The sequence below is a fragment of the Lissotriton vulgaris genome, chromosome 2_1 (assembly GCF_964263255.1).
Source record: "Lissotriton vulgaris chromosome 2_1, aLisVul1.2, whole genome shotgun sequence".
Taxonomy (NCBI): domain Eukaryota; kingdom Metazoa; phylum Chordata; class Amphibia; order Caudata; family Salamandridae; genus Lissotriton; species Lissotriton vulgaris.
The window spans coordinates 1860987500-1860999858 of NC_141687.1; the positions used below are offsets into that span (position 1 = coordinate 1860987500).

Consider the following 12359-nt stretch of genomic DNA (forward strand, 5'->3'; position numbering starts at 1 on the left):
TTTGTGGAGTGGGGAAAAGACTGTGTGCAAATACAGGAGATTGGTAGTAATGCTAGTTTTAAATTAACACACTTCAATTTTGTACATTGCACCTACCTGACTCCCTCAAGGGCCCCACCAGGATGCTTAAGATATTGATGCACAGCTTGTCTGAGGTGTGGGGAGGTCACACATGACTTGGACTTGAAATACTGTGAGTGTTGGGGGAGGTAGTGGCAAGATTGCGACCAACCAGAGGTATCAATACAGAATTATCAATTAAACACTACCTATTAGGTATCATACCCAACCCCAGTAACAATAGAGATTTGTAGCACTGGACCTACTATTAGCGAAACAGCAAAGAGCCGTACAATGCCTCTCCTCTCAAAACCCTATGAAAACAATAATGGCAAAAGATATGATGGAATGGGGCAAGGCTGAAAAATTACAAATGTGAGAGGTCAAAACGTTATAGGGAGAAGCTGAGGATCTAGCTATGTGGGCTGAAATGTCACAAACATTAGCAGAGCCCCTGAATAATGCCCCTCCATTGATTGATGAATGGACAGGAGGTTACATGATAGGTAATAAGAGAATGATGGTTGGGGACGGTATGAGAGCTGGGAAGCTGAAAGTGAGAAGACTAATTTGAAACCCTCAGTGGGTGGGAAGCGAAAAATATATGAACGTGGTCAGCGCTCATGAACTAAGAAGTGATAATATTAGAATGCAGGCTAAGAACATGAGAGTGCTAAGCAAAGAGTTTCATAATTTAAGTGAGAGAAGAAGAGCCCCAATCAAGTCAATGTGTACCATTTATTGATGTTTTGATATTTTATTTATGTTGTTTCAATATTAAATAGTGACAAGAAAATGATAAAGATCTAAAAACCAATGATGTGCCTTGCTACGAAGCCGTATGCTCACCCACTGTGCCGCTTTACCTTTCTGTGCATCAAAGATCTCTGACTAGTAGCATCACATTTTCACTGAGAAATTGTTCTGGGAATGACTGATCATTATGAATGGATGTGACCTTAGGATTGAGCACAGATTTTACTACATTAAGCAAATAGTCGAGTAAGTGGCTCTTATGAAAAGCTCTCTCTGTTTCCAGTGTCAGATAATTACATCGCAGCCACTCAGTAAACTTTCAGTTACTTCAGAGGAGTCACCATGATGGTGGCTGCTCTGAAGACACAGAGATCTTCGTTGGGCTAGCCAAGATCTGTAAATTTGATGGCCGGTTGTCTGGACATGATGGCAGAAGAATTTACCTTCATCACCTTGAGTGGCGGTGGGCCACCTGCCACAGTATAATGGGGACCCTTTCTTTCATGGTTTATTAGCCCACCCCAAAATACAGAATCAGCCCACTCCCTAAAGTCGGTCTTTTATCAGAATGCAGGTTCCTTCAATGGTTACATCATGACCCTCCTGCACAAGAAAGTAAAAAAGAACAACTTAACTTTTCATGTTAAGGACAGCATGAGACTTTAGTCAATGGTAGCTAGATAACTGGAATAAAATCCATCAAGGTTGCTAAGTGCTAATGCCATCTTGAACCCAAAGTGCATTGTGGCAGCAACAGTTACAAATTTGACCCAAGGCAACTGAGGTGAGTGATATTTATTCATGTGGCACACTCTGCCCTGCAACCTACTCTAAGGCATACTTCTCCTGTGCAAAGCCAGCAGGCCCTTCTGCTTATCTTCCTGCATTAGAAGGTCAGGCTCCTTGCTCTGCTCTAAGTCTTTCATTTCTTGCAGCACCTGGCTTGCTTGCCGGAGGTGCTGCACGGCCTCACTCAGGAGAGTCTCAGCACTGGCCTTTGGCCCATTACCATCAGAGTGTTTATCCATGTCCCCCTGTAAGACTTGCTGTAGAAGCATCTCGGTTTTCTCCCTGCCAGAGGTGAGCCGAATTTCCATCTCATCCAGGTGGTCCTTTTTCAGTAGCAAGACAGGACCTTCTCTTCTAGTATCCAAACTGTCTTTGGACAATAGATCTCCCAATGAGGAACACCTAGCTTTAGAAACAGGTTGACCTTGCATGACAGGAGATAGTGGACTTTGTGAATCATCTAAAAAGGTAATGGTTATTTCAGGTTTTGTTCCACTGACATTTGAGATTTGATTTGGCTTGGGGTCCATTTTTACTTCATTTTCTTTCTTCTCCTTTTCTCCATTAGCTTCCTTAATCATCTTGATAGACAATGTCTCTTCATTCTGAGAACTGTTCTGGTACTTTTCTGGAGAATCATCTTGCACTTTCACTTGTTGATACCCAGAATCCTCAGCATCCTTATCCATAACATCCAAACTGCTCTGGCTGGAACTCAGTCCTTCCTCTTTCTTTTTCCTGTTTCCTGTCAAGATCTTGGGGCGTGGTAATGGAGGCTTAAGGGCTTCCTTTTCAGCAACAGCCAAAATGTTTTCCTGGCTGGATTCCAAAGAATTGGAAACCCTCACACCCTTGTACTCAGGTGCTGGTTCATCCCATTTTATCTTCATTTTATCTGACAGGATCTTTGGGGGAGGGGTTGGAGCCTTGCTTGCGTGCTTGGAAGGATCCTTGGTGAGATCTTCCTGACTAGTGCAAAGCAGGGTTTCAGCATCAAATGTATCCTCAAGCGTTTCTTTTGATGCTGTCCGTTCTTTAAGGGGCTTAGGTGGGGGAGAGGGAGTGTCAGATTCTAGGGTGGTTTCGGCAGGGTCCTCGTCCAAAGGTTCCTCTGAAGTAAAGGAAGGTTTCGGCTTTGAAGGGGGCATAGGTGGCTTGTAATTCTCCTTTGGAGACAATGGTGTTTCCTTCTCGCCCGTATCGGGTATGATGCTTTGGGGGCCGTTACCCATCTCATCCAGATCAAGCCTCATCATACCGTCTGAGGCACCGTCGGCTACCTAAAAACAGAACAAAAAGACAGGTCATTGCCTACTATGTACTTTGTGCAATAGTTATATAGAGGTGTGCAATTTTGAAAATGTTCTACTTGTCTTGTCATTTTTTTTAAATCGACTTGTCCCTTTTGGTGCCATGCAGTGAAGTAACAAATTCTGGCACAGTTCTTATTATATCAGAGGCCTGTTAATAGTCTGTATGATTATGCCCAGACTCATGTTATGTCCAGAATATAGATTCTAGAATGTCACTGAATTTGTTCTCTTTCTGTAAATATGCATACATGGGCTAGAAGCAGGGGGAAGAAGTAGTTCCAGACTGGAATGCCTTGTGAGGATTGTGGTAGGGAATATTGAGAACAGAATATGGTATGAGCACAATATCATGACCAAAATATCGAAGCCCAGAATATCAAGGAGGTAAGAGCATAGAGTAAGTATATATGTGTATATCACTAAGGAGTTACAGACAGAAATCTACCGAAAATTACCTGTGGATATTCTGGTACTTGATATTCTGGTTAGGATATTGTGACCAACTTATATTCTAGTCATGGTATTCATAACTCACACCTCTGTAGGTTTGTGCTGGCCCACGAAAAGGTACTCACCAAATCTTTGTCAATCGCTTCCCACACTAGGAAATGTTTTCAAATGCTCTGCAGATTTTTGCATGAGCAGATATAGGTGTGCTAATGAAAAAATGGAATTCAAAAACTTTTCTAGAAGTATGGTTTCCAGGAGTACTTGTGTAAACTCTTGCGCATTACTGAAAATCATCAGTGAAATGTCTTAAATCTGCAGGTGCACTTTTGTGAATTTCATCTAGAATGCAGCCCATAATTTATTTTCAAGTAGCTGAGACTGGTTTTACACAGTGTTTACAATATTAGTCTATTTTTAAAACAGTGTCATGGATCAAACATGTTTTAATAAACAAATTCCACCAAGAAATTATATTTAAAGCTACATACTATCTTAGAAAAACCTTTTTTCCTAATTGTAATTTTTGTGCACATTTTTTAAGGAAATAATCACCAATCTTAATTCAATGCTTCTGCACGTATCTCCACATAACTATGAATCATTGTGAAGCATTATATATAAATATATATATATATAAACCAGAGGTTTTAGGGACATTACAGTTAGGAATTAGCATTTAAAAAAACCTTAGAAATTCACTGTAAAAACTACCACAGGACGTTATAGTTAGGCTGTGTGTAGACCTATGAATCAGTGAGTGGGTATGTAGTAACTGGTATTGGTGTATCTATGGTTTCGAAAATGGTAGTCTGTATTTTAGAGTGGGTGTATCAAAGGTTATATTAGGGTGTGAGGAGGTGTATTAGATTATCACATGGATGATGTCAACAGTGATGTCATTTGAGATGTCCACAGTGATGTCATCAGTGATATCACTGACCATGTCATAACTGATGTAATACGTGACGTCATCAGCAGTGCATTGCGGGGGCATGAGTTATAGTTAGTTGAACTAACTATAACGGCCAAATTTCTCTGGTTTTGAATGAGTGAAATATCCAATTAACTGTAACGTCCATGAAATGTAAGTTTTTTTCAGTGAATTTCTATGGTTTTTTAAACACTAATTTCTAACTATAACGTCCCTAAAACCCATGTTTTTTTCAGTGAATTTCAAAGGTTTTTAAATGATCATTTCTAACTATAACGTCCCTGAAACCTATGTTTTTTAAACTGAATTTCAAAGGTTTTGTTAATTATAATTTCTAAGTGTAACATCCCTCAAACCCATGTTTTTTTCAGTGAATTTCTAATGTTTTTAAATGCAAATTTCTAATTATGCCTACAAAGGTAGGACATGTGAAGAAAGAGAGAGAAAGGCGCAGAAAGAAGCAAGAGAAATGCAGAAAGAGGCTACAGAAGTCCAGAAAGACGGAGAAAAGTGGAGAAAGAAGTAAGAGTTATGCAGAAAGAACCAACAGAGGTGCAGAAAGAGTCATCCTGTGCCCCCCAACATTTTACTGACTGGTGGTAACTGACTCTGACTAACCAGACGTGGGTCCCTTGCTCACTGTGCCACTGGATTCAAGCTAGCCTGGCTGAAGAAGGGTGACTTACCCTGAAACCGGTCCCAGGATGCTTGTTTCCGGTCCAGGGAAGGCCTGGCCTGGCAGTTCGGTCTGGACTGTTCCCATGGGGCACAGGGTCAAGATTGATTTACATATGGCGTGGTCCAAACTGGGGTGGCGTAGTGGGCAAAAGAACAATGAATTTAACCCAGATCTTTTGACTGGGGAAGAATGTTTGCATTGTCAGCATTCCGCCCATCATTTGTTTGCTGTAACACTTTTTGCCTTAAGTGGGATGGGTATGCTCAGACGTGAGTCCCTTGCTCACTGTGCCACTGGATTCAAGCTGGCCTGGCTGAAGAAGGGTGCTATACTCTGAAAACGGTCCCAGGATGCTTGTTTCCAGTCCGGGGAGGACATTGCCTGGCAGTTCAGTCTGGACTGTTCCCATGGGGCACAGGGTCTAGAGTGATTTGAATATGGCTTGGTCCAAACTGGGGTGGCCTACTTGGCAAATGAACGATGGATTGAACCCAGATATTTTGACTGGGGGAGAATGTTTGCATGCTCAGCATTCCGTCCATCATTTGTTTGCTGTAACACTTTTTGCCTTAAGTGGGATGGGTATGCTCAGACGTGAGTCCCTTGCTCACTGTGCCACTGGATTCAAGCTAGCCTGGCTGAAGAAGGGTGCTATACTCTGAAAACGGTCCCAGGATGCTTGTTTCCAGTCCGGGGAGGACATTGCCTGGCAGTTCAGTCTGGACTGTTCCCATGGGGCACAGGGTCTAGAGTGATTTGAATATGGCTTGGTTCAAACTGGGGTGGCCTACTGGGCAAATGAACGATGGATTGAACCCAGGTATTTTGACTGGGGGAGAATGTTTGCATGTTCAGCATTCCGTCCATCATTTGTTTGCTGTAACACTTTTTGCCCTAAGTGGGATGGGTATGCCTAGTTGAGGGTCCCTTGCTCACTGTGCCATTGGATTCAAGCTTGCCTGGCTGAAGAAGGGTTACATACCCTGAAACCGGTCCCAGGATGCTTGTTTCCAGTCAAGGGATGACATGGCCTGGCAGTTCAGTCTGTACTGTTCCATGGGGCACAGGGTCAAGACTGATTTGCATATGGCTGGGGTAGTGGACAAAAAAACGTTGGATTCAACCCAGATCTTTTGAGTGGGGGAGAATGTTTGCATTGTCAGCATTCTGTACATCATTCGTTTGCTGTAACACTTTTCGCCCTAAGTGGGATGGGTATGACCAGAAGTGGGTCCCTTGCACACTGTGCCACTAGATTCAAGCTAGCCTGGCTGAAGATGGGTGACATACCCTAAAACTGGTCCCAGGATGCTTGTTTCCGGTCCTGGGAGGACCTGGCCTGGCAGTTCGGTCTGTACTGTTCCCATGGGACACAGGGTGAAGACTGATTTGCATATGGCTGGGTCCAAACTGATGTGGCTAAGTGGGCATAAGAACAATGGATTTAACCCAGATCTTTTGACTGGGGGAGAATGTTTGCATTGTCAGCATTCCGTCCATCATTTGTTTGCTGTAAAACTTTTTGTCCGAAGTGGGATGGATATGCCTAGTCGTGGGTCCCTTGCTCCCTGTGCCATTGGATTCAAGCTAGCCTGGCTGAAGATGGGCGACATACCCTAAAACCGGTCCCAGGATGCTTGTTTCCGGTCCAGGGAGGACCTGGCCTGGCAGTTCGGTCTGGACTGTTCCCATGGGGCACAGGGTCAAGACTGATTTGCATATGGCTGGGTCCAAACTCGGGTGGCATACAGGCCAAAAGAACGATGGATTTAACCCAGATCTTTTGACTGGGGGAGAATGTTTGCATTGTCAGCATTCCATCCATCACTTGTTTGCTGTAACCAGGCCTGGAGCCAGTGCTATACTGAAAGACACTTAGAATACAGTGAAAACACCTACATACACTAGGGTACACTATGAGTTGGGGTATCCCTGTGATTGGCATGACCTCCCCTGTGAGCCCCTAGTACATAATAGGGCAGGGGATTAAAAGTAACTCTAACTCAAAGGTGCAGAAAGAGGCAAGAGAGGTGCAGAAAAAGCAACAGAGGTGCAGAAAGAGGTAAGAAAGGTTCAGAAAAGGAGAGAGAAGTGCAGGAAGCAAAAGAGGTTCTCAAAGAGGCAAGAGGGATGCAGAAAGAGGCAAGAGAAGTGCAGAAAGAACCAAGAGAAGTGCAGAAAAAAGCAACAGAGGTGCAAAAGGAGGCAACGCGAGGTGCTGAAAGAGGCAAGAGAAGTGCAGAAATCAGAAACAGAGGTACAGAGTGGTGCAGAAAGAGGGAAGAGAGGTGTAGAAAGAGGCAAGAGAAATGCACAAATAGGGAAGAGGGGTGCAGAAAGAAGCAACAGAGGTTTAGAAAGAAGAAAGAGAAGTGCAGAAAGAGGCAAGTGAGGTGCAAAAAGAGGCACGAGGGCTGCAGAAAGGTAGGAGAGGTGCACAATAAGGCAGGAAAGGTACAGAAAGGCAGGAGGGGTGCAAAAAGAAGGAAGAGAAGTGCAGAAAGAGGCAAGAGAATTGCTGAAAGAAGCAACAGAAGTGTAGAAAGAGGCAAGAGAAGTGCAGAAAGAGGAAAGTGAGGTGCAGAAAGAAGCAAGAGCAGTGCAGAAAGAACCAATAGAGGTGCAAAAAGAGGCAACGGGGTGCAGAGAAAGGTAGCAGGGGTGCACAAAGAGGCAAGAGAGGCACAGAAAGAGGCTGGAGGGATGCAGAGAGAAGTAAGAAAAGTATAGAAAGAGGCAAGAGAATTGCTGTAAGAAGCAATGGAGGTGTAGAAAGAAGCAAGAGAAGTGCAGAAAAGGGCAAGTGAGGTGCAGAAAGAAGCAAGTGCAGAAATAACCAACAGAGGTGCTGAAAGAGGCAAGTGAGTTGCAGAAAGAAGCAAGAGAGGTGCAGAAAGAAGGGAGAGAAGTGCAGAAAAAAGTAACAGAGGTAAAAAGAGGCAAAAAGGGTACAGGAAGACATAAGAGGGATAAAGAAAAAGGCAAGAGAGGTGCAGAAAGAGGCAAGAGGGTTACAGAAAGAAGCACATGAGGTGCAGAAAGAGGCAACAGATGTACAGAAAGAGAGAAGAGAGGTGCAGAAAGTAGAAGAGATTTGCAGAAAGAGGCAAGAGAAGTGCAGAAAAAGAAAGAAATGTGCAGAAAGAAGCAACAAAAATGCAGAAAGAGACAAGAGAGGCGCAGAATGAAGCAAGAGTGGCTTGCACGCCATTAGTACCAATTTAACACCCACATTTAGCAATAAGTAACAGGTGACCAGTCTAGGTTTGCAAAGGGCCTTCCGCCACGCTGTAACACTTATCGCTGCATTTTTGGTAACGTTTGAGCTAGAAACAAGGCTTTTTTTGTTCAAATCTGCAGATTAGGAGGCAGATGATGAATTATGTGGTTAATGCAGAAAATGTACAATTGTGTGAAAGTCGGTGCAGCCAAACAGTTGCATAATTCCAGTGGCCCTGCTCATACCTCTGACTAGGTCCACAAGTGCTCCTAAGTGATTCCTTCTTTTTTTGTCTCACTGAGTTCATAGCTTCCATGGAAATGAGGAAGACTAAACGTGAGATTACCACTCCACAACACAGACTACCACACCACATAATCCCACTCTACATAATTCCTATACACTAAATACCACATACTTTCTATCCACATAATTTCACTGCACAACATACCACATAATTCCACTGCACACAGCGTACATCCACTCCAAAAAACATCAGTAAAAAACTTTAAAGTTTACAACGCCAATAGCTCAAACTATCGCAAATGCAAAACGTATTACATTGCAAACACTTCTTTAACTAGTAGTCACGTTTGCAGAGTGGTGGAGAAAGGGTGCTGGGCATCCGACCAGTGCTCAGGAATTCTGCTGCGTAGGATTTACAGGAGGTACCAGAAGGGCTTCCTGGCCCCCAAAGTCCACTAGGAGTAAAGTGGACTTCACCCCCCATCCCGTAGTCTGCCAGGAGGCACGTTTGTAGAGTGGTGGAGAAAGGGGACATGCCCTGAGAAGATGTCTTGGCAATCCTACTGTGAGGGACTTAATGGAGGTAATAAAAGGGGTACTTGGCCCCCCAGGACATCCTTGGGGGTCAACTACCCCTCCAAATACCTCCAGTAAGTACCACACAGCAGGATTGCTAAGTGCTCATAACAGGCCACGCCACCCTTGCCCACCACTCTGCAAACGCGCTCCCTGGCACGCTCTTGGATGGGGACCGAAGTCCCCCTTCACTGCTGGGGGTCGTTTAGGGGCCAACTAGCCTACCTCCAGTAAGCCCCACACAGTGGGATTGCTGAGAGGTAGACACAGGTCACGCCCCCTTTCTCCACCACTCTACAAACGCACCTCCTTGTGCGTTCTAAGTTGGGGGATTAAGCCCCCATGAATACTGAGGGTCCCAAGGGGCCAACTAGCCCACCAGATACCTCCAGTAAGCACCACACAGCTGATTGCAGAGAGGTGGTCCAAGGCCATGCCCCCTTTTTGAACAACTCTGCAAACAAGCCTCTTGGCGCACTGCTGCTTATGGGATGAAGTCCATTTGTGTCCTGAGGTCCTCAGAATACAAGAGGACCTCATCGCCCCACCAGCAGTGTGCCAAGAGGCGCGTTTGCAGAGTTGTGTAAAAATGGGCGTGGCCTTGGACCACCTCTCTGCAATTAAAAATCTTGCCTTTATAGCAGACACATTCTCTTTCACACAACTGTGAATTTATGCTGCAGGGCCTACTTGTCCACTAAACACAATAAATACGAAAAACTGTTGTCCCTGACACCAAGCAATATGTTTTAGGCATCAGATAGGTAAACGGAATATGAAAACCTATTCTCATTGACCCCACGCAATATGTCCATGTAGTCAGGGCACATAGATAAATAATCTGTTGAAGCCCTGGAGACATTGTTTAAATATTTAGAGAATTGCATGATCAATTTGGGGCCATCTTGCTTTTCTTCTTAATCCTGGTGATTATAGAGAGCATTTAGCAGTTTCAAAGTTAATACTTCTTATTGAAATACATGGCATTACAAGACTCTCTCCATCATTGTTTGTAGCATCTTTTGTATGCTACTAAGAATATGTGTCCTTCTTCTCTTGAAGAAGACCCATTTATTCAATATAAAGTGTTAAAATTGGAACTATATCTGGACTGATATTTAGAACATTTTGTAACTTCCTAGACTGGTAAAAAATCAACTGCTATAAATTCCTGTATCAACCAAACTTACTCATCACTGAGCGCTTTAATGGCAGCAATTTTGTTCTAGAACTTGTTCCGTAAGAAACAGAAACATAAAACCTTCCCATTGTTGTACTGTTTTAAAGTCCTGTCATATAATGTACCATTTGCATATACAACATATTCAGAATCCAGACCTCTTGGGTTATAAACATGCATAATTGGTAGTAAAATTACTGCAAAGGAACAAGCATATCTCTTGAGTTGTATTTACCCGGGTTGCTCTTTGGAATATATGAAAGCCCTGTTTTTGTTTACCACATTACAGGATTCTGGTGGGCCCTACATTGGCAGCATATCAGGACTACTTGAGCTCTTGCCTGCTTAGCAACTAAATGACTACACTCTTTGGCTTTCAATTTCCGAACCCTTGAAATCACTTGCATCTTCAGAGCTGTTCTCCAGACTTCCGCCAGGTTTTATTTTGCAATTTCGAAGGACTGCGTTCTGCCAAAAAGACAGAAAAGTGTTGGAAGCTATTTCCCCTCGAGTGCCCATGGTCCACCAACTTTCCACACCTCTTGAGAGAACATTAAACTTCAGACTTATTCATTGATCTTGTCCTATCTGCTCAGTCATCACCAGTGTTGTGAGACTAGGTGCCAGGAGTTACCAAAGCTGAGGAATTGTGGTACAAAAACCTAAACGGATCTGGCCTGCATCGGACATCGTTTTTGAGAGACTGAGTTGGAAATTGAATTTACGACAACATCCTGACTGGAAACCCAGGACCATAATCCAAAAGCAGCTGTCGCCCTACCCAGCTGTACTGTGTATTCCAGTTACCTTTTTGACACAGTTGCTTTTTTCATAGCTTTTTAATGCTTCCATCAACGTGATTAGCCCAACATAATACATGATCAAATACCTCTACAGTCCTTTTACAATCAGATGCTTCATGTTTTGTACATTCAAGCATCAGAAGCTCCGTATGAGATTTACCAAATGTGCTTAACTCTGGGGATGCTGAAGCAGGAGCACTGACCTCTTTTAGGTGTATTCTGGTTGGTGGTCTTCGCTTTCCTTGTCCCATTTTCACTCTGTCTCGAGTTACATGTTCCAGGGAGCAGCTGGTATCCACTTTCACCTTGACTCAATAGGAAGAAAGCAATTCATTATTTTTCCCATCTCAGGCCCATTGTTCTTAATCGCTAATAAGGCAGTGATAGAATCTGGACATATTGTGGGTAGACATGGCATGAGGAAAAGAGATGCAATGAGAATACCTTATCAATTTCTGATCGCCACCCTTCTTGGCAACTGGTCCTACTCTCAGTGGCATCCGGTGAACGTACAAAGCAGTGGAGTATAAGTATTTGTCCCAAAAATTGCCAACCAAGTGTGCAAGCCAGATCCCCTTCAGAAGTTTACAAAGGGGTTTCTATGAAAAAATACTTAAATACATTTTAACTATAATTTCATGGTGTGCCAACCAAGACCTCACCTTGCAAACAGTGTTGTGGAGGTCACTCTTCAAGAAACTGGGGAACAAATGGCAAGCATTGAATTTTCCCCACGCTTCCCTAAATATGTATTATAGCTAGTTTGAAAGAGCTGGCAATGAAATTCGAAAATGAATATAGGGGCACATGCATCAACCTATTTAGGAAGTGCAACCGGTGCGAATCGGTAAATTCGGCCGTTTGCACTTCCTAAATACGTTATTGGGATGCATCATGCATTTTTGTGAAATTTGCTATTTTTAGCGATTTCCAAAAATGCGATTGCTTTTAAGGAATCGCAATTTTGCGATTCCTTAAAAGCAATGCATCATTGTTTTGAAATTTGTGAATTTCAAAATAGGGGGTGCAAATTACCACGAGGTTGAACCTCATGGTAATTTGCGAAAATGTTTAAATATGCACAAAAATGCATTTTTTAAAGTGTAATGTTACAGACACACATGTCTTTAGGACATGTGTGTGTGAAACATGCACTTAAAAATACACCCCCCCCTGCACCCATGTAATGCATGAACAAATTGCAATTCTAAAAAAGAAAATCGCAATTTGAAAATGCCTTCCCATTGATTCCTATGGGCCTTTTGGCCCATAGGAATCAATGGGAATTGCGAAATCGCAATTTAGTATTCCCATAATATTTGCGAATCGGTAAAAATTGCGATTTTTACCGATTCT

General features: G+C 43.2%; 1 protein-coding gene across 1 annotated transcript in view; it reads right to left on the reverse strand.

Annotated features, from left to right (window-relative positions):
- Positions 1-786: 786 nt before the first annotated feature.
- PLEKHO2 (pleckstrin homology domain containing O2) overlaps positions 787-12359 on the reverse strand; it is a 169628-nt gene continuing 158055 nt past the window's right edge. Inside the window, exons 5-6 of the mRNA XM_086958050.1 lie at positions 11207-11308; positions 787-2885 (exon numbers count right to left, since the gene is read on the reverse strand). Of these exons, the coding sequence (XP_086814176.1) occupies positions 1647-2885; positions 11207-11308 (1341 nt within the window). The 3' untranslated portion in view covers positions 787-1646. The remainder of the gene's footprint in view (positions 2886-11206; positions 11309-12359) is intronic.